This window comes from Arachis stenosperma, chromosome 7 (assembly GCF_014773155.1).
Source record: "Arachis stenosperma cultivar V10309 chromosome 7, arast.V10309.gnm1.PFL2, whole genome shotgun sequence".
NCBI lineage: Eukaryota > Viridiplantae > Streptophyta > Magnoliopsida > Fabales > Fabaceae > Arachis > Arachis stenosperma.
In genome coordinates, this window is record NC_080383.1 from 6151843 (window position 1) to 6178564 (window position 26722).

The following is a 26722-nucleotide window of genomic DNA, read 5'->3' on the forward strand; positions in this document are numbered from 1 at the left end:
GTACTACTGACACTAACAATATGAGAATGCATATGAGACACACAAAATACTTCAAGTCAATAGAATTCAAAGATTAGAACACAAAAATCATCAAGAATTACTTGAGGATCCTTAAGACACATGAATGAATGCATGCAATTGACACTAAACTTAAGATGAGACACTAGACTCAAACAAGAAATATTTTTGGATTTTTATGATTTTGCAAATTTTTTTGTATTTTTTCGAAAATTAAGTGGAAAAAGGTATCAAAATTCTTAATGAGAATTCCAGGAATCAGTGCAATGCTAGTCTAAGACTCCGGTCCAGGAATTTGATATGGCTTCACAGCCAGCCAAGCTTTCAAGGAAAGCTACGGTCCAAAACACTAGACATGACCAAAGGTCAGCCAAGCCTTAGCAAATCACTGCTCCAAAAGCAAGATTGATACGAAATCAACAAGCTCTTGTGGTGATAAGTTGAAACCTCGGTCCAATCAGATTAGACATGGCTTCTCAGCCAGCCAGATTTCAACAAATCATCATGAAACTCTAGAATTCACCTTCAAGAATTTTGAAAAAAAAAAATACCTAATCTAAGCAACAAGATGAACCGTCAGTTGTCCAGCCTAAACAGTCCCGGGCAATAACACCAAAAATTTGATGTTGTTGCCGGATCTTGGCTCTGATATTACCAAAGGCTTGCTCAAAACTAGAACAATCCCCGGCAACGGCGCCAAAAACTTGGTGCGCGAAATTGTGAACTATACTTTTTCACAACTCTCATAATCCCTGGTAATGGCTCCAAAAACTTGGTGCGCTCAATACCATGGCATTACACAACTTCGCACAACTAACCAGCAAGTGCACTGGGTCGTCCAAGTAATAAACCTTACGTGAGTAAGGGTCGATCCCACGGAGATTGTTAGTAATGAAGCAAGCTATGGTCATCTTGTAAATCTTAGTCAGGCAAACTCAGATATATATGGTGATGAACGAAAATAACATAGAAGATAAAGATAGTGATACTTATGTATATCATTGGTGTATGAGCTTCAGACAAGTGTATGAAGATGCCTTCCCTTCCGTCTCTCTGCTTTCCTACAGCCTTCATCCAATCCTTTCTTACTCCTTTCCATGGCAAGCTCGTATAGGGTCTCACTGTTGTCAGCAGCTACCTCCCATCCGCGCAGTGAAAGCTAATGCACACACTCTGTCACAGTGCTGCCAATCACCGGTTTGGTTCCCTCCCCTACCGGAATAGAATAACTCTTTTGCGTCTGTCACTAACGCCCAGTAGGTTACAGGTTTGAAGCACGTCACAGTCATTCAATCATTGAATCCTACTCAGAATACCACAGACAAGGTTAGACCTTCCGGATTCTCTTGAATGCTGCCATCAGTTCTTGCCTATACCACGAAGACTCTGATCTCACGGAATGGCTGGCTCGTTTGTCAGGCGAGCACTCGGTTGTCAGGCGATCAACCATGCATCATGCAATCAGAAATTCAAGAGATATTCACTAAGCCTCGGATGCGTGTAGAACAAGAATGGTTGTCAGTCACCTTGTTCACGAGTGAGAATGGTGATGGGCGTCAATCATCACCTTCATCATGTTGAAGAACAAGTGATATCTTGGATAAAGAACAAGTGGAATTTGAATGGAAGAACAATAGTAATTGCATTAATACTCGAGGTACAGCAGAGCTCCACACCTTAATCTATGGTGTGTAGAAACTCCACCGTTGAAAATACATAAGAACAGGGTCTAGGCATGACCGAATGGCCAGCCTCCCAAAGGTCTAAGATAGCATAAAACAAAGATAGCTACCAAAGTCTTCTCCCTAAGTCCTTTCTAATACAATAGTAAAAGGTCCTACTTATAGAAAACTAGTACATAAGTGAGTAAATGACATAAAAATCCACTTCCGGGCCCACTTGGTGTGTGCTTGGGCTGAGCAATGAAGAAATTTCGTGTAAAGACTCTTCTTGGAGTTAAACGCCAGCTTTGGTGCCAGTTTGGGCGTTTAACTCCCATTTGGGTGTCAGTTCCAGCGTTTAACGCTGGGATTTCTTGAGGTGACTTTGAACGCCGGTTTGGGCCATCAAATCTTGGGCAAAGTATGGACTATTATATATTGCTGGAAAGCCCAGGATGTCTACTTTCCAACGCCGTTGAGAGCGCGCCAATTGGGCTTCTGTAGCTCCAGAAAATCCGCTTCGAGTGCAGGAAGGTTAGAATCCAACAGCATCTGCAGTTCTTTTGAGTCTCAGAATCAGATTTTTGCTCAGGTCCCTCAATTTCAGCCAGAAAATACCTGAAATCACAGAAAAACACACAAACTCATAGTAAAGTCCAGAAAAGTGAATTTTAATTAAAAACTAATAAAAATATACTAAAAACTAACTATATCATATCAAAAACATACTAAAAACAATGCCAAAAAGTATACAAATTATCCGCTCATCAAGCGGCTAACCTCCCGTTGAGTTGTTGTACCTCTTTGATACAGGTTGGGCTCTTCATGTTGAGTATGGCTCGACATTTGTCTGGATTTGCTTCAAACCCCCTTTGTGTGAGCATGAAGCCCAAGAATTTGCCGGCTTCTACTGCGAAGGTACATTTTGCGGGATTGAGCCGCATGTTGTGTTTCCTGATAGTAGAAAACACTTGAGTCAGGTCGGATAACAATGTATCTTCGCTTTGCGTTTTTATCAACATATCGTCTACATAAAATTCCATGTAGTTGCGAAGGCTCTCCCAATCTCCTTGTTTGATCCCTAGGAGGCTAGGTGCATGTTTGGCTTTGTCCTTTTGTATGGAGAATCGGGCCAGGAACTTCTTGGCCAGATCGTCGAAACTTGAGATGGATTTTGGTGGTAGGTTGTTGAACCATTTAATGGCTGTCTTGGTGAGAGTTGTTGGAAAGGCTTTGCAGCGGACTGCATCTGAGGCATCTGTGAGGTACATTCTACTTCTGAAGTTGCTGAGATGATGGTTGGGGTCCGAGGTGCCGTCATATAGAGTCATATCCGGAAGCTTGAAATCTTTTGGAATTTTGGTCTTCATAATTTCTCTGGGGAATGGGTCTTGATCTTTCTGAGAGTTATCTTCTGCGGATGATCGAGTAGCTTTAGTTTTAAGATCGGCTTCAAGTTTTATAATCTTATCTTCTAGTTCTCTGCGTCGCCTTATCTCCCGGCGTAGATCTTCTTCCTTTTCACATTGATGTTGGGCTTCTTTCTCGAGTTGCTCCAATCGATTTTGAAGTGCTTCTATTATTCCTGGATTTGATGAATTTTTGTCTCCATTGGTTTCTGGAGTATCTTTGAGTATTGTGTCCGCGTTTTTATGCGGCGTTCTATCTTCCAGACCTGAATTGTGGTCGTTGTCATGGTCATCTGCCATGTTAATGGGATGACTTCCAGGTTCCCCGGCAACGGCGCCAATGTTCTGAGGGTCACCTGAAACTGTAGGTCGATCTCGGACGAGACCTTCTGTATTGGTCAGAGCCGACGTGTCCGGCAGGTGTACAGCGGCCAGAGCTGGTGTGTCCGACTTGTTGGACTTGGTGGTGGTGCTGATCCTTCGTCCCCGGAGGGTGAGGGGTACCTGCAAGGGACTCCGATGCTTAATTTAGCAAGGGTATTAAGCAGGTATTGAGTAGAATCAGAGTATGAGTTATACCTGGGTGCTCCAGTGTATTTATAATGGTGAGATGTGACCTTTTGGATAAGATAAGTTAGTTATCTTATCTTATCTTTATCTTTGAGTTAAGGTCAGCGTATCTTCAATGGAACCGCCTTTATCTTTATAGGCTTGGGCTGCCTTAGGATTTGGGTCGTGTTCCTCTATTTGGGCCCTTTATTGGGCTTTCCTGTCGATTTGGTCGAACTCTTTGAAAAGAGGTCGGATAGTCTGACCAGAGGAGGTCGGTCGCTTTATCTCCAATCATCCCAGGTCGGATAGCTCGACCCAGGATATGAATAATAAGTGTTAAGTGTCCGCTTACGTTGACCTCGATCTCTTTGAGGAAGTTGGATAGGCAGTGGAGACCAATCTTATAAATTAGGTCTTTTAGCTTAATTTAGGCCTGACTTATTATTTGAGATAGAATATGAATAAGTACTATTTTAATAACTAAGTTATTTGAATTAGGACAAAAATGTAGAGAACACCTAACTAACATTACTTTGATGCAAAGACTAAAGTCAAACAAAATAATCATAGAAATTAAATCTAAATCAATAAATATTTTTGTGAATGTTTGAAGTTCAACCAAAGTAAAGAAAAACTTACAATATTTTCAGGATAAACAAAAATATGGAGAAATTCTATTTAAACAGCCAAATCCTACTACTACAAACAAATAAGTTATACGTTAATTTTGTTGTCTTTTTCAAATAAGCTTTTATAATTCTCTCCATGTATATATAAAAGCACTATTAAGATAATTAGTTGAAATTGATCTTTCAATAAAAAATATTATAAAATTTTATATATACACGATATCAGTAATAAATTTAGAAAATTTTATAATCAATTTATATTGATAGAATGATTAGCAATATAACATACAGAGCAAAGTTAATAAAATAATAGGATAAATAAATATTATTATTATATATGATTCAAAAAATATTCAAATTTTAGTAAAAAAATTTGTTTCTATCATTATGATTATGATACGTGTATATTAAAATTAGTCATCAATATAAAATATATATTAGAATATAAATATACATTAAAAATAAATTAAACTACACAAGTAATTATGCATAAATACATTTGTAGCTAATTTTAGTGGATAAATAATATTTTTGATTCACTAAACAATCTAGACACCTGTCACTTAGACTGCATTTGTTTACAGACACTGAGATAAGGATATAGAGCTACAAAATTGTATTTAACAGATTAGATATAGACAGAGACATTGTATCTAGAGATACTGAATTAGTGTATTTTGTGTTTAGGAAAGACACAAAGACACTGAGAGACAAAATTTATTTTTCATTTTTTTTATTATTCTTGTTAATTTTTTATAATTATATTTTTTTCTCAAGTTTTTTAATGGAAAAAAAGAATAAATTGGACTTTCATAATTTATTCTAGTTTATCATCAAACAAAATATAAAAATACTAATTTTTGTATCTTTATTATTTATATCTTGTTTTCAGTATCTTATTTTGTCATGTTCTCCGAACCAAACATAATCTTATAACTTCTTTTTTTAGTCTTGACCTATAGCTTCTATTGTTTGTTTTTTTTTTTTTGGTCATGGGCTAAGCCCAGAAACTCTATCCAAACCCTAAAGCAACCCGCTTACCCAATTCCAATTTCATCATCTCCCTCACGGGAGTTATGTTGTGGCCGAGAAGTGACTCCAATCCATGGCCTCAATGAGAAGACTATATTATCCACTTTCGAACTGAGTCAAGATCTGAAAATCAAGTTGCGAATCTGTTGATGGGGTCTAAATCAGGTCACTCTGCTGGCTTCATTTCGGTATGAAGCTCCACCGCAGAGGTAAGGATTCCTCCTCTAGGCTGACACCAGGCTTGGCCGCCAGATGATGATATTGGTGCTTCTCTCCAAAAAATGCATGCAACGATGCGTGGTAGATCAGTGCACCACCTTTGACTAAATTGATTTGTAATTGCTAAGTTTGCTATGGTATGTACTAATTGGTTAACTTCTCTTGGAATCCAGGTGAATCCACATTTATTGAAACTTTCCTGCAGTTCAAAGATATCTTGCAAAATCGGATCAATCTCTTGAAGGCTACTTTTTTATTTAATTGCCTTCACCAAAGGTAAACAATCAGATTCAATTAGTATCATATCTAGCTGTAGATTTTTTGCCAAAATTAAAGCATTCCTTGTTGCTAATGCTTCTGCTGTAATACTGGATACAGTTGTGATTCTATCTGTGTTTTTCACAAGAAATCTTCCAAAGTTGTCCCTTGCAGCTACTGCCGTTACTCCATCACTAGAAGCTTCCTGAAAGGCTGCATCAACGTTTAGTTTCAACCAATTTCTTGACGGGGGTCTCCAGGTAACGCGCCCTACTTTAATTCTTCTATTCTCTGTTTGCTTCTGAACCGCTTGATCAATAGTTATTTTGTACTGTTTTTCTGCTATTCTAGCCTTGATAATAGCCTCCTTAGGATTGATCTACTTAGTGTTGAATATGGCTTGGTTCCTGGTTTTTCATATCTCCCATATTAAAAAAATCATCTTTTCTATCCTTTCCTCTTTGTCAGTTCTCCCTTCCTCCTTAATTCTTCTAATTTTCTGTAAAAGCTATTCTCCAAAACTTGTGATGTGATCCTGAGAGGGACAATATTGGCATTGGCTACCAAACCAAGCTGCCCTCGTCCATGGACATAGTAACAATGTATGTTCGATAGTCTCAGGTTCCATGAAACAAATCTGACACATAAGAGAGTTGACTGTATTCCTTTTAAACAACTTTTCATTAACCGGTACTATATTATGCGCTACTCTCCAAATGAAACTTTTAATCTTTTGGGGAGTTTGGACATTCCATATCTCCTTCCATAATTTTTCCAAATTCATACTCGATGAAGCTTCTTCCATTCTATTTCCTTGGCTTTCCTTCTTGACTATGTGATATCCAGTTCCGACACTGTAGCTTCATTCCTTTCTATATGGCCAAATAAGTCTATCTTCTCTTTTCAAAATGCTTGTAGGAGTCTTAAGAATTTTTTATTTGATAATATCAGTAAAAACCCCTTCAATCTTCGTCACATCCCACCCTTCCCCTTCCTTCAAAAGTTCACTAACATAATTCAACTATATTCCTTCTTGTCTTTGAATTTTTCCTTCGCCCACTACCCACTTATCATCCCAGACATTAATTCTTAACCCGTCACCCATACTCCATCTCCCATTTATGCGAAGAAAATCTCTTCCTTTAATTATACTTTTCCAAGCCCAAGATGAATTACTATAGCATTTTGCATTCAAAAAATCTCTATCGAAAAAATAGACTGCCTTCAAAATACATACCCATATTGAATTAGAGTTTTCTATGATTCTCCGAGCTTGTTTTGCTAAAAGAGCAAAATTTTGGCCATGAAGATCCTTGAAGTCTAGTCCTCCATTTCTTTTACTTACACAAACCTTGTCCCAACTTTTTCAGTGTATGCCTCTTTTTTTTCCAGAATTGGCCCACCAAAACCTTACAAGCATAGCGTTTAATCTCTGACAGAATACTTTTGAAAATTCAATAACTGTCATAACGTAGCTAGGAATAGCTTGTATAACAGTTTTAATAAGGACTTCCTTTTCGGCTTGGTTTAGGAGCTTTTCTTTCCATCCTTCGACTTTTTCCATCACCTTTTTCTCTGTCTAATTCAGAACTTTAATTTTTGACCTGTCCCAAATCCCTGGCAGCCCTAAATACATCCCTGGATTATCCCAACACTTCATTCCTAGGATTTTCTCTATGTTAACTCTGGTTTGTATGGGTATTTGACTACCAAAAATAATTCTCGATTTATCCAGATTGATCATTTGACCTGATGCCTCTGTATATTTATTAAGAATCAAAATGAGATTGTAAATTTCCTCCTCTTTTACTTCTGTAAAAATAATACAATCATTCGCAAACAGAAGATGAGTGATTGGAGATGCTGTTGGTGCGATTTTGAACCTTGGAATTTCCTTTCTTTCTCTTACTTTCTCCATGAGAATAGTGAACACTTCAGTCGCAATTATAAAAAGATATGGGGATATAGGATCGTCCTGTCTCAGCCTTCTTTCAGGTATAATTTTACTAGTGAGCCTCCCATTTATTCTAACCTTATTCGTAGCACTTCTAACACACCATTATTAAGGAAACCCACCTTTGGTCAAAACCAAAAAGCTATCAATGTAGCCTCCAAAAAATTCCACTCTAATCTATCATAAGCCTTATTCATATCTATCTTAATAGCTAGGTTATCCATTCCTACCTTTTTTATTAATACTATGAAAAACCTCTTGAACTATGATAATATTATCCTAAATCAACCTACCTCCTAGAAAGGCACTCTGGATTGGCGAAATAACCTTATCCATAAACCTTCTAAGTCCTAACTATAATCCTAGTTATAATTTTGTATATATAATTACAGCAACTAATAGGCCTAAGTTGATTAAGATTTTTCAATTGTTTCACTTTAGGAACAAGAACAGCAATAGTTTCATTTACCTCTTCTGGTATAATACCTTCATCCAAAAAGCTTTTAACCATAGCACAAACTTCATTTTTTATTGTGTTCTAGTGACTCTGATAGAAAAGTCCATTTAATCCATATGGTCCAGAGGCTTTGAGGCTGCCCATGCTAAAAATAGCTTCCTCAATCTCCTTTTCTGAAATTTCCTCCATGAGTTGTTCATTCATTTCTTGAGTAACTCTTTTTGGAATCCTATTTATACAATCTTTGAAATCAGATTTAGCTGAGGATGTAAACAACTTTGTAAAGTGCTCTTCCACTATCTTTAAGATTCTATCATCTCCTGAGACCCATTAGCCCTCCTTATCTTTTAATTTTTTCGCTTTATTCCTATTTCTCCTTTGAATCGTTGTCGCATGAAAGAATGTGAAATTTTTGCCTCCCCACTTTAGCTACTTTAGCCTGTATCTCATTCCCTAGTATTTCTCTTCTTGCCTCCATAATTGGCTTATCCTTTCCATGATTTGACACCTCCGTGCTTGCTGTTCTTTATTTAATTCTGCCTCTTGAAGCTTCTGTAGCTCAGCCTTCAACTTGTTAATCTCTATATTAGCTCTAGCAAAAGTGTTCCTACTCCAATTCTTTAAATTTTTCTTGCAGTTTCTCATTTTTCTTCAGCAACCTACCCCATTCGTTATTACTATGCTCATCTTTTTTCCAACTCATCTTAATAATCTCCTCACATTCTTTATGGTCGTTCCAAAATGCTTCAAATTTCACTACTACATAATTGATTTTTACTAACATTTAAAAAATGTTACCAAATCTTATTAAAATATTAGCTATGTATATTAGTAATATTTTAACAAATGTTAAATATATCCTATGTTACAAAAAAATTTTACTAAAATTTTTCTAAAGATTTAATAATATTTAATAAAAATGTTACAATAGATCTTCTATAGTAATATTATGAGAAATGCTACAATAGACTTTTCTTAGTAACATTTAAAGAAATGTTACAATAGATATATTTTGTAACACTTAGAAAAATATTACCATAGATATTTTTTGTAACATTTAAAAAATGTTACAATAGATATTTTATGTAACACTTGAAAAAGTAATGATATTTGAAAGTAGCTAATGTTAATATAACTGTAGAGAAGACCTTCAAATAATGCATTTTAAATATGGTATTTGAGAGCAGATAGTACTACCATCGTTGAGAATGGCTATGACAAGAACCATAAAGGGAGGAAAGTTATATTCCCAAATGCATGTGAGTAACATAAAGCCAACCTGTAAAGCAAAATAAACTGAAAATGAGAAGGAAAGAAAATGATGGCTTGATCACTGCTAAATTCTCCATATATGCACTTATAACTTACCACAATACGGATGGTGACAGATACAGCATATATCTGCAAAAGAAAAATAAAATAAGGCTTTGATAAATTTTTTGTTACAACAAGGACTATTGCAATATTTTATCAATATTTTTATTGTTGGGGGATTACTGTGTAGTTTTTCATTCTTTGGAAAATTGCACGGCTAGTTAAAACAGCACTTATGATCACATTCAACCCAGGTTCTGTTAGAACTATGTCAGAGGCACTTCTTGTAGCGTCTGTGGCATCTGCTACAGCGATACCTATGTCGGCTATCTTCAAAGCTGGTGCGTCATTCACTCCATCACCAATCATCCCACAAATGTGCTTTCTAGCTTGTAACCTCTTCACAATATCATATTTGTGCTCTGAGGGAACATATATAATCAGAAAATAAACAAGAATTTGGATTAGAGCTTTTCTGTGATTGCTATTATACTTACTAGGAAAGACACCAGCAAAACCATCTGTATTCTCTATAATATCATCAACGGGACAGAAGCAAAATTGTCTTTGCTTTCTCCTAGCAGTGACGAAGAAGGATACATGTTAGAGCCCATTCCAAGACACCTTCCTGTTTCTTTAGCAATTGTAAGCTGATCACCTGTAAGGGTATTTTTTTCAAGAGTATAAGATGTGATTCGTTTCCTTTTTTGGTTACTAATAATTAATTCCTGAGACAATTTTCTGGAGGTAAAATCTCCCACTAGTAGTCATTAACTATCACAAAACTCTGTTAGGATCCAATTAATGAGTTAGTTAGAGAAGTTAGTCATCATAAATAATGGATAGGATGAATTAGTTAGAGTGTCTTCAATCATTTGTTGAGATTAGTCATTAACTATCACATATAGAAATCAAGTATTGAATGCCATAGCTACTTAAATTCCATATGGCAGAGTAGAATTAAAATCTAGATTTGATCAAATCTTGAGTAGTGAGATTCACAAACAAATATCAAATCCAAGGGATCCATATCAAAACTGTTTACTCTGCAAGTCATACCTTAATTCAACCATATGGATTCATTGCTGACAGAGGAAACTCTTCTGTACATAGAACCTCCTTTGGCCAACCATATACGGTGGCCGAAGATGAGAACACAAGCTGGAATCATTTAAATAAATAACAAATCAGTTAAATAAGCATAATTACAACTATGTATAATCATTTTAGAAGAGGAAAAAACTAGCAGCATAGAAGAAATGGAAGCTAGAGATAATCAAATGCTTCAAGTATTAGCTTCACATTCTCTAGTAGTACCACTTCTAAATGACAACAAACATTCAACTTTAAAATCAGTCCACAAACAACCTTCAATTAAACATACATACAGTATTCAATTGGTTTTAATATCCTTTAACTGCTAATGCACTATTCTAGTTTCGAAGTGAAATGATGAAGTCGATAACCAAAATTTATCTGAATTCCATAGTGTTAAACATAGGGAATTTAATTTCCTGAAAATCAACTGCAGCAATGGGAAATAAGTGATGAGTGATAGAAACCGATTCCTCCTCTACTTCTGTACTCCTCCAAGGCTGCATCAAGCTTTTTAGCCTTGCAAAATATAATGATGAGTGCTTCAGTGATCATTTTATCCTCTCAAGCATTCAACTGTAGTAATGAAAAATAAGTGATGAGTGATAGAAACCGATTCCTCCTTTACTTTTGTACTCCTCCAAGACTGCATCAAGCTTTTTAGCCTTACAAAATATAATGATGAGTGCTTCAGTGATCATTTTATCCTCTCAAGCATTCAATAATTTCACATGCTTCTGAATATCTAGAAGATGAGCTATATGAACCCAAAATAGATAAAAAAATCTCATGATCTAATTCGTTGCCATTGCTGATAGAAACTTTCAACATTTTAGCAGCATGATCACAAGACAAATAGAAAACTACAATGGTAATAATCAGCTAAAAATACACACACTACAAAAGACACCAAATAAAAATACAGTAATAAAGGAAACAGCATTTCAAATTCCCTTTATTTTCTAACTATAACAAAAAAAGGCTAAAAATTTCTCTTTTTTCTTGCAAGAAAACTATTAAAGCAACACATATAATTTAAGAAACTTTTTCTTTTTCTTTTTTGTCTTTTTATTACAGAACTCATAGTTTACAGCAACGAAAACCCAAGGCACAAAGCCATAACCACGAAGATGATGTTACCGTACCTAACGCTGTCAAACCTAACAGCGCCATTACCGTCGTTAGTGCTGTCATTGGCGGCATCACTGCGTGAATCTGCAGGCACTGATTCCTCATCTGCCGGCGCGTCGGCTACCTTTTGCTTCTTCTTCTTTCCCTTTTTCTTCGGGGATGCAGGAGCGTCCGCGGCGGCTGACTCCGGTGTGGGCCCGGGTGAAGGAGGCGGAGCCAGGACCATGAAAAGTTCCCTGGGAAGCAAAACCTTATCAATGGTGTAGATCGCGAGTGGGTCTTCGTCAATGAGCGTGCCAGTGATCTCGGCAGTAACAATCTTAGTCTTGAGCGTGACTTAATCACCGTCATTCTGCACGGTGAAGTCAAACTTGCTGGCTCCATCGAGAATCGAGATCAAGATCGAGCAAAAGCGAGACTGGGATTGAAATCCAGCGAGATCGAAGCAAACACGAGAAGAAATAAGTGATTAGATCACAGCGTGAGCGAGATTTGATGTGAGGAGTGAGAGATTTTGATTCTGTGACCTAGGAGGTTTGTTGTTCCTGTAAATGTGAATAAATAATTAGGAATACTGGAATAGGTAACATTTTTGAAAAAAAATAAATGTATTTGGTAACATTTTAGCATAAATGTTACTTAAGATGTAATTTTTTATAATTACTAACATTTTAATAAATGTTAAGAGCTAAATGTTACTAAACGTGTATAATGTAGTAGTGTTTGAACGACTTATCCACCTTATACTTAGGCTGTAACCTCAAAACAATGGGCATATGGTCTGAACTCACTGCTGGTATAGCTATCAAACTTGCATTTAAAAATTTGTGTCTCCATTTCTAGTTAACAAGAGCTCTATCTATTATTTCCTTAATTATTAACCTATTTCGAGGATTGATAAACCAAGTGAATTTTCCTCCTTTTAGATCCATGTCCATAAGAGCATTAGAATCCAAAAAATTATTGAAATCCACAATCTATTTTTTCGGCTGCTCATGCATACCTTCCTTCTCCTCTTAAGCTAAAACATCATTGAAATCTCCTATGAAGAGTTTATGTTCATTCCTGTTAAGATTGCTTGTTGTGAGCTCCTCCCATTCCTCCCTCCTCTTGCCTGGTTTTGGGTTACCGTACATAAAAAAGGTTTCCAATAATTTCTTTTTCTATCTTTAATGTAAGCTTTAATATAATAATTAGACCAAGAATAAACATCAACATTAATATTTCTATTTCATAGCAAACATAGACCTCTAGACATACTCCGAAGTTCTACACAAAAGTATTTATCAAAATAAAGCCTTCTCTTGATTTTACTTACATGACTATCCTTAACTCTAGTCTCCATGAGAAATACAATGGCAGGTTTTATCTATTTATACAGATGCAAAAGTTTCGAAACTGTCACGGGGGACGCCACCCCTCGACAATTCCAACTAATGATACTCATGGCTGAAGGTGGAGCTAGATAAGGCCCGCCTACTCGGCCATGGATTTATTTTCTACTTTACCTTCCATAACCCAATTCCTATCCGCTCCTCTAACGTTCTCCTCCCTGTCTCCACTCTTGCCTTTTATTGGTTCATTTTGTTAGTTTAATTTTGGACATGATTTTTTTTTTTGCCGAGGACCTGGACCAATAAGAGCCCAAGTCCAAATCAGAACCCAAAACCCACCCACATCTATTCTCATTGTGCAAGAGGTGCTGCACTTGTTAGCCATAGCAGCAGCTTCAATTCCTCAGCATGGTGGCACAGCCGTGACGACATCAATAAACCCACTGCACTAGTGACGGCATGATGGCGCTTCAGGTGTTGGTGCGACACCGCAGCCGAGACGTCTCCATTAACAGCAGGGTATGAATTCATTTCCTACTTTTTCTTTTGTCAGGAATTTCGTAGTTTAGTTGGACCTATCTAAATAATAAATCTGAAACATAGAGAACACATGCAAAGATGCAAACTCATGAGAAAAAAAACACATGCAAACCTTTTTATTTTACATATTTTGTTTCCTCTTCTTTTTTGGTCTTTTATTTTGGGCCTTACTTCGTACATTTCTCAAAGAATGATGCTCTAAATTCAGACTAAAAATCTTTTGCAAATGGGCTTTAGAAACTCTTCTCAACCATGAGCTGACATTACATTTAGACTACGGGTGCACATGGTCGGCCCGGCCCCGAATATTTTAGGAGTTAATTTGGTATGATTTCATCGGATCTAGAACTGGATAAGGGTCTCAAAAATAGATCCGATCATTATTTTGGACTAAGTCCAGGTCAAGACAAACCCGACTTCACCCGACCCATGTGTACCCTAAGGAAACTAAAAAAGATATATATGTTTTAAATTAATTTCAATATTATGTTATATTAATTATAAACTTATTGTTTTATTTTTAATCACATTTGTTGAATTAGAAAATAGATGAAAGAAGCATCAAATTAAAATTTATGAACAAATTCAAGTTCAAATATGGATATCACCTTTTCAGTGACAAGTTTTTTCTTTACAAATAAGTGCATTATAAATAAATTTATTTATAAATTATTGTTAAAGTTTTAAAGACCCAATTTAGACCCGGTATAATTGTGGCTCGAAAATGTTTAAGTTTCATCGGATTTAGAGTTGGGTTAGGATCTAAAAAACAGCTCCCGTGTATATTTAAAGTCGAGCCTACGTCACGACAAATCCAGCACCCGACCTATGAACATGCCTACATTACACCCAATTAATTTGGGCCTAACGAGCCCAAAGTTTAAAAAGAATGAAAAAAGAAAAAAAACCCGCAAGCATTATAATTCAGACAAAAACCGAAAAAAGAAAACAGGGTAAGAAATGAAATAGTAAAGCACGCCTTTATGCTCTCTGTTGTTTTTGCTTTTTATCTCTGAAATTTTTTCCTAGTGAAGACGTCAACAAGAAAAAAAGATCCCTACAGAGAACCCTAAAAATTGGATTGAGGAATTTTAGTTCTTTGGAAGGATTAGGGTTTTTTTCTTCTCAGGTGGGAACAATGTCGATTGCAGCCCCAGGGCAACTGAACGTGAACGAATCCCCTTCTTGGGGATCCAGAAGTGTCGATTGCTTCGAGAAGTTGGAGCAAATTGGCGAGGGCACATACGGGTTAGTTTCACTTTCATTCCTTTTAACCTTTCAGCTATCAGAATCTTTTTTCTTTTTTTTTTCAAAAAAATAAAAATAAAAATTCCCTTTTTTTGGAGTGTGTATGAAATTTGTGGATTCAGTGGTAATTACTTGCACCACTTTACCATTGAGTTTTGGGTCGCTGATGCTTCGCTGGAGAATCGTGGCACTTTTCTCTATCGAGAGGGCGATGATATTTGACACGAGATTGAGCTGCCGGAGCCATAATTCTTCAAGTGCTTGTAGTGTTTGTGTGCTAGTATGCTGATTATTTATGTGTGTCACCATTATTGGAATGTTAATGTGTAGTACTAAAGCTTAATTGTAATTTTTCACTAATTGTTGTTAGGCATTTTGTATAAGCATAATTGTAATTGGTTTGATTGATGTTTGTAAGTTTTAAAGTTTTTAAATCATGATTTGTATGAAAGGCTCTTTTCTTTTCCCTTTCGGAAATTCGTTATCGATATAGTTGAAATGTGTAAACTTTCCACTTTCAGATGAAGATTATTTACTCTGTTAACTTACCATAAAATCCATTGCTAATATTATCATAAGGTAATTGATCTTTGCTTCCATATATTATACTTGCAGTCAAGTTTACATGGCTAAAGAGATCAAAACTGGTGAAATTGTTGCTCTGAAGAAAATTCGAATGGACAATGAGAGAGAAGGGGTATTTCTATATATAATTTGTTGTTTATTATGTTATAGGTGCATAACATTCTATATCGGTACTTCCTTTCACTTGTGACTTACTAGCTTTGTATCTTCTCTAACAAACTTATACATGTAATTCTGTATTATGAATTTATCGTCTGACTTTATTGTAAATTTTGCCATGGCAGTTTCCTATAACTGCTATACGAGAAATCAAAATTCTTAAGAAACTACACCATGAAAATGTGATCAAGCTAAAAGAAATTGTCACTTCTCCAGGTACTGTTTTAAAGAACTATTCACTTGAGTAAAGATTGTTTTGTTTAGATTTAACATTTGTATCTTTCTTCTTTCAGGCCCCGAGAAAGATGAACAAGGGAGGCCAGGCAAGTTATTCACTCTCATGTCATGTTATTAGCCAATTACTTTATTTACAAACATAAAGTTGCGCATAATCTGCTATTTTGTTTGTAAGAATATATTTATCAACTTCTTTTGGATATCCATAGTTTATCTATGTACTAAATTAATTCATCTGCTATTCATATTTGTTTTGCCCTTTTGGGGGCTACAGATGGTAACAAATATAAAGGGGGCATCTATATGGTCTTCGAATACATGGACCATGATTTGACTGGTCTTGCTGACCGTCCTGGGATGAGATTCACAGTTCCCCAAATTAAGGTATTGCTGTTGATACGAGTGTTACTTTATACTGTTAAAATTGTTTATTTCATGTTTCCTGAGTTACTTTTTCCTTCTGAAGTGTTACATGAGACAGCTGTTGACGGGACTTCATTATTGTCATGTAAATCAAGTACTTCATCGAGATATTAAAGGTCTGTGTGTGGCCAAAGTTTCGTCTTTAGATCTAGTTGAATATGTCAAATCCCATTTGATGTATTATGTTCTGTTGCAGGCTCAAATCTCCTTATAGACAATGAAGGAAATCTGAAGCTTGCAGATTTCGGACTGGCACGGTCATTTTCTAATGATCACAATGCAAATCTTACAAACCGTGTCATTACATTATGGTACAGGTAAATGTCCTGTGTTTTCATGAGAGTTCAGTGGGGAAGAGGGGGTTGGACTCTTGAGATTGACCAGTGCATATATGGATTTTGTCATTGTAAATTTAGACCCCCTGAGTTGCTGCTAGGGACAACAAAGTATGGGCCAGCTGTAGATATGTGGTCTGTTGGGTGCATTTTCGCCGAACTTCTTCATGGGAAGCCTATCTTTCCTGGAAAAGATGAGGTTAGTGATATTCTGTGTATGATATATGAGTGGATTAGAGGTGCATTGGATCACTAATGTGAAATTGTTATAGGGAATATATGATCTTGTATATCTTCATGGCAACAATTCCTTTGTATAGCTTAGATGTAATGTATGTTTCCTTTGTAATTACTGCAGCCTGAACAACTAAATAAAATATTTGAGCTGTGTGGAGCACCGGATGAGGTGAACTGGCCTGGGGTTTCCAAGACTCCTTGGTATAATCAATTTAAACCAACAAGGCCAATGAAAAGACGTCTGAGGGAAGTTTTCAGACAGTAAGTAGATAACACGAGTTTCACTGATGAGTATATACGCCTTTATTGTATTATATTTCTTTAAATAACTCTTATCTTGGTATTGTGAATTCTAGTTTTGATCGTCATGCTCTGGAATTATTGGAGAGGATGCTGACACTTGATCCTGCTCAGGTATTCGACATTCAGGGATCTGATTTATTAGTTGTAGAGTTAACTTGAATTGCTACTTTATGTGCTCCATTTACGTGTCATTCCGGTTGCCTTACATCATTTAATATCATTTAATTTGACAAATTTAATTCGGTCTACTATTTTTTGTTTTAAATTTTTATGTACCTTACATATTTACAAATCTCAAAGCTAAGCTAGTGATAAAAAAGAATAGATGATATAATGTTGAAGTGAATTGAGTTTTGATAAGTAAGGGTGCGTTTGGTTATGTTTTCATTTTCAGTATTTTCTGTTTTCTGGATTTTGTGAAGGAAAAAGTGAAAATAGGAGGTGAAAACAGAAAACAGAATTTTATTGTTTTCACTGTTTTTACTTTCTTTTCACAAAATCTTAAAAACAGAAAAAACTGAAAATGAAAACACATACCAAACGCACCGTAAATATTTTCTCAAATATGGATTTGTATGTTAAAAAAGATATCTGTTAATAACATGACAATTTATCTTTCAGCGCTAGTTCTGCTTTTGTGTGACTAGTTCCTAATTCCCATAAGAATCTGCATGCTAATATTTACTGGTCAATTTTTCTTGTTTATAGAGAATTACCGCAAAGGATGCTCTTGATGCTGAGTATTTCTGGACTGATCCATTGCCATGTGACCCCAAGAGGTATCTTAAACTTTAGTTTTTTCCTTTTGTCTTTGTGAAAATATTACATTTCCTGGAAAGTACATGATCTTGAAATCGATATAAGATTACATGCATGTCCCATTGATCCCCCCCCCCCCCCCTTTTTAACTTTTGTTGTTCTTGTTCTGCTTTTTTTTTTTTTCCTGGCCAGTATACTTAATGTTTCCACATCTGTTATGTTTTCCTCAGTTTACCCAAGTATGAATCATCACATGAGTTTCAGACAAAGAAAAAGCGTCAGCAACAACGGCAAAATGAAGAAATGGCTAAGCGCCAGAAAATGCAGCATCCTCAGCAGCATACTCGTCTTCCCCCCATTCAGCAGCCAGGGCAACATGCACAAATGCGATCAGGACCTAACCAAAATTTACATGGTTCTCAACCCCAAGTTGCTGCGGGGCCTAGTCACCATTATGGGAAGCCTCGAGGTCCATCTGGTGGGCCAGGAAGATATCCACCAAGCGGGAACCCTGGTGGAGGATACAATCACCCTAATCGGGGAGGTCAAGGAGGGGGTGGCTATGGCAGCGGGCCTTATCCTCCTCAAGGGCGAGGGGCACCTTATGGTTCCAGCGGCATGCCTGGTGGTGGTCCTCGCGGAGGAGGTGGTAGTGGCTATGGAGTCGGAGCCCCAACTTATCCCCAGCAAGGGGGTCCATATGGTGGGTCTGGCACTGGTCGTGGCTCAAACATGATGGGTGGAAACCGCAATCAACAATACGGATGGCAGCAATGAAAAAAAAAAGACGACTTTCTTTGAATGGTCTCTATTATGTTCTGATTTGGCATTGGTCTGATATGTTTGATTAAGAAGCGAGTTATAGAAAGATCAAACAAATCAATGGATCAAGTTGTTGAGAAAAAAGACATGGTTGGTCTCTGGATTATAGATTATTGAGATATAATGTTCTTATTGCCTTGAGTGACTGAAAAGCCTATTTCATGCACCTAATATAATGTTTTTGGTGCTGTGTCTTTACTCTTTAGGGACCATGAGAAACAAAGACATGGCTTTTGATGTTTGTTCATTGTATGCCATAGATTCATTCACCGCGCAAATAGGTATGAATAAGTAGCATAACTCAACATGTATAAGAGATCTCACTTACTATAATATTCTTCCTGTGATACAACCCTGTACCAAATTTTGTTTTTTTACTATTTAGGGAATGTGTAAATCAAGAAATCAACTAGTATGTTCAATATATAATGTGTTCTTTTGTTTTCTTTTTTTGGGGATTTTAAGTAGGATTACAAAATCATGAAAATGGAAAGAGCGCGGTTGAAAATTGTGATTACAATGAAGGTGAGTGATTACATTGAGTTATAGAGCTTAGACACACAGATAAATAAACTGATAAACTAATATACAACTAGCTCTCTCTAATTAACCATTTCGTTACAAACTTTACATACTATACGTTGTCATCATACATTCATGCTTGAAACAAATTCATGAAATACCCTTCTTAGGGGTTAGGCAAGGTAACACTTTCCAATGAATAACCCTTAAAAAAATGAAAGCATATGTTGAGAAGCTCATAGTTTTTGAGCACTTGAAAGTGACTTTTGGGAATGATTAGAAGAATGTTTGCTGGTTGCACTACTCTCAGTTGCCCTTTTTGGGGTCCTTGTGATTGAATTTGTGGATTGAAGTGCTTCCAATGCAGCTAAAACATTCACCATTTGTGGCCTATATTTTGGATCAGTATTCAGGCACTGCAAGGCGAGTGCGGCCGCGGCTTGAGCTCCTTTCCTAGAGTACTGTCCACCCAACCTGGTATCCATGATTCTCAAAATCCTTCTGCTATCGCTTAGGAATGGCCTTGCCCAATCCACCAATGTTTCTTCTGGAATTCCTTCTTTCTCGTTTTCGACCACACGCCTTCCGGTTAATAACTCTAGCAAGACAACGCCAAAGCTGTATACATCACTCCTTGGGGTCAAATGACCTGTTTGTTTTGTCAAATGCAAAAGCCTCATTAAATTTTTGAAATCTTAATTGCCAAGAAACCACTCATTCCAAAAGTTTAAGTTGATAGAAGAAGACAACATTAATAATTATATCTCTAACACCCCCTCAAGTTAGGGAATATAGGACTCTGATATCATGTTATGAAATCATTCATCTCAAAAGCTTAAGCTGATAGGAGAAGACAACATTAATAGTTATAACTCTAACACTCCCCTTTCTTTTGGTTTCACCAAGAATTGAACTCTAAACCTTTCGGACATAAAGCTCTGATACCATGTCATGAAACCCTCATTTCAAAAGCTTAAACTAATAGGAGAAGACAACATTAATGGTTATATTTTTAACAATAGTAAGTAACATGTATTTTGAAAGGGAAGGAAAATTTACCTGTAGCTACATACTCTGGTGCAGCATAACCATGAGTTCCAATAATTCTGGTTGAAACGTGTGTATTATCTCCGGTAGGACCGTCTCTTGCCAATCCAAAATCCGAAATCTTTGCATTGAAATCCTGCATTAATTTTGGAAATACTCTTTCAGAATGAAACATAGTGTAGATGTACATTCACATTTCATAGAATCACAGACTCAAACTACATACAGAGTCAAGTAGGACATTGGAAGCCTTTAAATCGCGAAAAATGATATTTGAATCAAGGGAATGCAAGAATGCTAATCCTCTAGCAACAGCTATGGCGATGTTGATCCTCATAATCCATGGAATCGGTTGAACACCTTCTGCAAAATGGTAAACAAAATATACTCAAAATGAAAATAGAAACCGAAAAGCTCCTAAATATGTTAGAAAGTAAATACAAGTAAATAGTCAAATTAGTCTCCAATATTTTTAATTAAATTCGTTTTTCTAAAATTTTAAGTTAGTCAATTTTAATATTTTTGTCACTTTCGTTGCTAATAGCATCAAAATTTGTTGGCGTGACACGTTTAGTTACACCACACATGTGGTAGTCTTAACCCCAAATTGAGGGATTCTAGTGCCTCAAGTTCTTCCTTCAATTAAGTTTCGATTTGATCTAATTTTATAAAATTATCATGCTAATAGTCAATTAATACTCATATGTGTGTGTCGTAGTATCACTTAACGTACCATATTAATAAATTTTAACGCCATCAACAAAGAAAATGACAGAATGATTAACATCATTAATTTAAAATCTTTGAAAAAAATGATTAAAAAAACTAATTTAAAAAATGAGTAATCTTTCAACCACGAATTTGAGCATTTGGGCAAGTAAATACACTTACTTCTGAATAAATGGTTTTCCAAACTTCCTTTCTGCATAAACTCATAAACTAGAAGCCTATTCTTCCCTTCCAAGCAATAACCAATAAGTCTTACAAGATTTTCATGGTGAAGCTGCCCTAGATAGTTCACTTCTGCAAGCCATTCTTGGTGTCCTTGAAAGCTTTCTGGCTTAAGCTTCTTTATGGCTACTACTATACCAGTCCCTGGTTTTGTGGGAGCAAAAGTGTTCTCATCTATCCACCCTTTGTACACAAACCCGAACCCTCCCTCGCCGATCAAATTCTCTCGCCGGAAGTTCTTAGTTGCCTCCTTTAGATCACTAAAGGAGAAGGACTTAAGGCTGCTAGAAATTGTTCTCTCAATAGCATTTGACACTGAAGTTTGAGCAGAAGATTTTTGTTTTGGAGGACTTGAATTCTGCTTTGGCTTAGTTTGAGATTTATTACTACTCCCTGATTAGATGAAAATCAAAGTTAAAATCAACCAATTTAACAACTTAACCATATAACAAAATGCAGCAAGATTGTGATTTCTTTCAACACATAATTTGGTTAACAATAAATAGAGTTAAAAACCTTAACTAGGGTATTAAAATTCCAACTTTAAAGCACAAATTGAATGAAATTAGCTCAACTAATCACAAACCTTAATTAGAGTATCAAAATTTCAAAATTTCTAATGAACAATATGTTTTAAGAACCTGCTAGAACAGTGTGAAAAAGCCACACCTTCTTCATTTTTCCAACCAAATTTTAAGCTTTTAATAACCATGGTACTAGAAAACACTAAAAAGGTTTATAATATATTAGGTGAACAAAAAGACAAAGATTATCAACTAATCCCAGAAACCCAAAGGGAATAAGAACACTAAAAAACATAGAACTGAATAAAACAAAAAGGATCATTTGATGAACATTGGTTTTATCCTTTAGGAACCATCGCCATCTTTCTTTCTTTCTTCCCCTTTTGCGTGGAAAACAAAGAGCAAAAAAACCATAACAAAAGCATCATGGTACGACAGAAAATACAAAGACACAGAGACAGAAACAAGACAGAAAAGTTGTGTCCAAAAAAAGAAGGAATTGAAGCAAGAACTGACCAAAAAGGGTTGTGGATGAAACATGAGCAACTGGTTTTATGAAGCAATTTCCCATGATGATGATGATCTATGATGCAAAGTGTTTTATGTTAGAACAAGAAAAAGGGTTTGTATAATTGTATATGTAAGAGTAAGAGTGTGAAAAAGTCTGCAAAGAAATACGTGTGAAGTTGGAAGAAAAAGTCCACCATGGGAACTAGGAAGAGAGGAGTGGTTGACAAGTTACCATAGTCAATGGGGTGGGAAATTCACACCATGCTTACACCAATCATAATACAAACATAAAACATGCTCCCACATTTCATATATCACGGTCCTAAAAAGCCCAAACATATTTCCATAATTTATAAATATCAATATTATTTTAATGGGATGACAGTGTAGAACAATTTTATCTATATAATAACAAAAATATTTAATAATAAAAAAAATTAGCTAAAAACAGCTAAAATTTGTAGCTACGGAATCAAATTACAATTTGGCCCCCAAACCTGAATCCTTCTCAAGCTCAAAATCTCGACACCTCTGATATTTGAATTAGAATTTCTCCTATCACCTAACAAACTAAGAGATAAGATAATCAGTTAAGCCTATAGAAAGGAGAGCATGACAGCTTCAGGTTCGTCACCTTACTAATCCTACTTGATTGTCGGTGTGTCTTGCAAGTCACCTTCCATCTTTCACATAGTCGAACCGGAGGCCGCGTAGATCAAAGAACAGCGGATTCCAATATTTCAGATAACTTACAAGTAAGAGGAATGTTAGGCCAGTAATTTTGGTATTTTGTAATCATCAATTGGTCATTAATAATATTTTTAATAGTGTAAAATTATATCTAATGATAAAAGATCATTAATTTTTGTTTTGATAGTTAAGTATTGACAAAAAAATATAAAAGTTGCTGACCTTTAGACTTTTTCTTTAAGTAATTTAATCTTCATTAATTGTTGTTATAATTAATTAATATTAAATAAAATAAATTTAAATTATTTTCTATTTTTTAATTTTTCTAATATTACTGTTAAAAAGATATATTTTTTATATTAATGATATAAATAATTATTTAAAAAAATAAATATAATTAAATGATTGTATATAATTTTTATACATCATCAATACATCAAAACGAAGTGTTTGTTAAATCTAAAAGTATGCATAATTTTAATAGACGGATGGGTATCGAATTTATCTAAAAAAAATTTCGAAACAAAAAATCTTGTAATCTATTAGTTATTTAAGATTGTGTTTAATTTTGAGAAAGGGATAAGATAATATATTAAGAACAAAACACAAAGAATAAAAATATAAAAATTAATATTATTGTATTTTTTTATTGATAAACTAAAATAAATTATAAAATTTAATTTATTTTTATTTTTTTATTTAAAAAATTTTAAAAAAATATATAATTATAAAAAACAATAACAATAATTAAAAAAATAAAAAATAAATTGTGACTCGTTAGTATTTTTTAAGGTGTACATAGTTTGGGTTGGCCCGAAAATTCGGCTTGGATCCAAATACTTTAAAAGCTAATTTGGTGTGATTTTATCGGGTCGAGAGTTGGATAAGGATCTCACAAATAAATCCGATTATTATTTAGGGTAAGATCCGGGTCAAGACGAACTCGGTTTCACCCGACCCATGTACACCCTAAAGAGACTAAAGAAAGTATATATGTTTTAAATTAATTCTAATATTATGTTATATTAATTATAAGTTTATTGTTTTGTTTTTAACCACACTTGCTGAATTAGAAAATAGATTAAAGAAGCATGAAATTAAAATTTATGAACAAATTCAAGTTCAAATATGAATATCAACTTCTCATTAACAAGTATGTTTTTTTTCTTCTTTATAAATAAGTGTATCATAATTTTTTGACATAAAATTTATTAAGATCTAGACAATACCGGTTTAGACCTGGTTTTAATGTGACCCAAAAGTAATAAGATTTTATCCGATCAAATGTTGGGTAAAAATCTCAAAAATAAATCGAGTCATTATTTAGAATCGGATCAAAATCAAAGCTAATCTACATTCACCCAATTTATATATGCTTCTAATATTTTTGTATTCTTTCTGTTAGAATAGACATAAAATATAAAAATATATTAATTTAATATTTTTAGACACAATATTTTTATTTATATTTTATCTATTAAATATAATTTTTTATTTCCGTATTTCTATTTCAATGTCTAACCAACGCAGTCTAAGAGATTAATTTTACAACAAATTATATATCCTTATTAGCATAAAAATGCTTTGCAACGAGAAAAAGTGAGTGGACCTATTTTTTATTTATATATTGATAGATATACAAAAATTAGAATTACAAGGCTCGTATACTCACGATTTACTATATCACACACTAAATTGATTTGCCGACAAGTAAATGCATTGTGAAATATGAAAAACATTATCTTTGTATACAAGGAAAAAGGGTATTTTCTTCCTCTACTTATCCTATTCATCATCAACTTTTTCATTTGTCAACATCATTTAATGGCATAAGATCTTTTGAAAGAAAATCATTTCTTTCCATAGGATCTACAAATTTATCCTAATGGATGGAACATGTTACTAATAGAGTTTCGATAAAATATACGATGAATATTATTACAGAAGTTAAAGTAGTTATATAATTTTAATAATACTTAACATATATTACTCAAATTAAGGTCATATTATTTTACTTTTTAAATTTTTTATTTTAATTTTTTAAGTTAAAAGTATTTTGAAATATTAAAGAATGTTATTTTAATTTTAAATTTTGTTAAAATTATATAGCCATTGTTGTAATTAGGACTAGAAGTGAGTCAAATTAGCTCATGAACCAGTTCAAGTTCGATTCGTTAATAGCTTGATAAACTAAACTCATGAGTTCGTGAGGCGAGCTTGAGCCTGGAATTAAGTTCATAACTTAAATGAGTTAAATTTGAATTTAGATAAACTCAGCTCATTAGCTCGTAAACTGGCTCAATTATATATAATATTAAAAATATAAATTAAATGCATATAGAATATGCGTATTAATAATTTAATATATATATATATATATATATATATATATAAATTTACATATATATATATTAATGTTTTTAATTATTTAAAATTTTATAATTATTTTTTATTTATAATTTTAATGTAGAACATAAATAAAAAATTTATAATTAGTAGATAGACAATATATAAAATTTATTTTTTTATATTTTTTTAATATATACAAGTTATAATTTATTAATATAAAATAATAGATTATATTTCTATTATTTTAGTCAATTTGTAAACTTTTATTGAATCGAACTTGAACTTATAAAATAAATTTAATTATTAATAAATTAAATCGTAAACCAAACTTAATTTTTATAAATTAAACTTAAATTTAGTCTAACTTAACTCTCTTCTAATTGAAATTGTAATAATAGCCGCCGCATTCTATAAAATATTAAAATGCTTTGATCAATTCAAAGATTGAAGTATGGGCCAAGCTTCCCTAAATTTGGTTCTGGATTGGGTCCTACCAGCTTTTAAATTATGGGACATAGTTTTGACTTCTATATATATATATATATATATATATATATATGTTCATCTTCCTGAGTCTATGAACCATAATCAATGTTGACACAGGAAATAGGATGTTAGGAACAACATAAAAAAGGGGGGAAAAAAGGAAATTGATGCTCTTGTCAATCTTATCTTATTATAATTCTATTTTAGGTAAACACTTTCACATTAGATATTTTTGTCCCATCAAATTTTATTACTTTAAAAATTTTCGAAATAAATTAATATCTCAGTAAAAATAAAATTTGTCAAATAATAAATTTTTTATCTAATTATTTTATAATAAAAATATTAAAAACTTATTTATCCAATATACATATTAGAACTTTTGTTGAAAACGACAAAAAAATCAATCTATTATGGAAAAAAAGCATAAATTTGTTTGGAAACCAATTTGTAGTCACTCATTTATTTAACTTTTTATCGTATGCTTCTCGATTCATAAATAACATCCTTTTTAATGTTATTTTAGCATGCATATTAAAAGATACTCTGAAAATTAGGGGTGTGTATGGTGGCTAATTTTTTTTTATATTGTATAAATATATGTGTAATACATTGTTATGGGAAGATTAGGTGGTTTTTTTTTATATGGTGTTTTATTCAAATCGGACGGTCCGATTTGTTTGAAAAAAAAAAGTAAAGTACAAATCGGAGGGTCCGATTTGTTTGATAAAAAAAAAAAGCTACAAATCGCATGGTCCGTTTTGCATTTTTATTTTTTTTTATTTTTTAAAATAGAAATCGGACGGTCCGATTTTAACATTAAAAATTTTTTTATTTTCAAAAACACAAATCGGACCATCCGATTTGTGATTGTTGATTTAAAAAATGAAACAAATCGGAGGGTCCGATTTGTTCACACCATAACAATGAAA

The 26722-nt window shown here is 34.1% G+C and overlaps 2 protein-coding genes and 1 pseudogene across 2 annotated transcripts; 1 reads left to right on the top strand and 2 right to left on the bottom strand.

Moving 5' to 3' along the window:
• Positions 1-1075: 1075 nt before the first annotated feature.
• LOC130939293 (plasma membrane ATPase 2-like) lies at positions 1076-11955 on the bottom strand (annotated as a pseudogene).
• Positions 11956-14560: 2605 nt separating this feature from the next.
• Positions 14561-19160, top strand: LOC130942073 (cyclin-dependent kinase C-2-like). The gene is made up of 12 exons (XM_057870755.1): positions 14561-14851; positions 15467-15548; positions 15721-15811; positions 15889-15918; positions 16107-16216; positions 16299-16371; positions 16452-16572; positions 16672-16789; positions 16949-17088; positions 17184-17241; positions 17839-17909; positions 18120-19160. The coding sequence occupies exons 1-12, from the start codon at positions 14742-14744 to the stop codon at positions 18664-18666; spliced, it is 1551 nt and encodes a 516-aa protein (XP_057726738.1). The 5' UTR covers positions 14561-14741; the 3' UTR covers positions 18667-19160.
• A 32-nt stretch (positions 19161-19192) lies between these two features.
• Positions 19193-22519, bottom strand: LOC130942074 (probable serine/threonine-protein kinase PBL3). Its single transcript, XM_057870756.1, has 5 exons — positions 22272-22519; positions 21172-21624; positions 20507-20643; positions 20293-20416; positions 19193-19882 (listed from the first exon to the last, which is right to left on the bottom strand). Exons 1-5 carry the CDS (start codon positions 22324-22326, stop codon positions 19470-19472), a joined length of 1182 nt encoding a protein of 393 aa, XP_057726739.1. The 5' UTR covers positions 22327-22519; the 3' UTR covers positions 19193-19469.
• Between the last annotated feature and the right edge of the window lie 4203 nt (positions 22520-26722).

What these genes read in the sequence shown, in the direction of transcription:
- LOC130942073 (XM_057870755.1), top strand. Translation starts at nt 14,742, where the DNA reads ATGTCGATTGCAGCCCCAGGGCAACTGAACGTGAACGAATCCCCTTCT. An exon ending in AGATGAACAAGGGAGGCCAG is followed by an intron (nt 15,919 to 16,106) that starts GCAAGTTATTCA and finishes TGGGGGCTACAG; the next exon opens with ATGGTAACAAATATAAAGGG. An exon ending in TGACACTTGATCCTGCTCAG is followed by an intron (nt 17,242 to 17,838) that starts GTATTCGACATT and finishes TCTTGTTTATAG; the next exon opens with AGAATTACCGCAAAGGATGC.
- LOC130942074 (XM_057870756.1), bottom strand. Translation starts at nt 22,326, where the DNA reads ATGGGAAATTGCTTCATAAAACCAGTTGCTCATGTTTCATCCACAACC. An exon ending in TTCATCCACAACCCTTTTTG is followed by an intron (nt 21,625 to 22,271) that starts GTCAGTTCTTGC and finishes TCATCTAATCAG; the next exon opens with GGAGTAGTAATAAATCTCAA. An exon ending in ACCAGAGTATGTAGCTACAG is followed by an intron (nt 19,883 to 20,292) that starts GTAAATTTTCCT and finishes CAAAACAAACAG; the next exon opens with GTCATTTGACCCCAAGGAGT.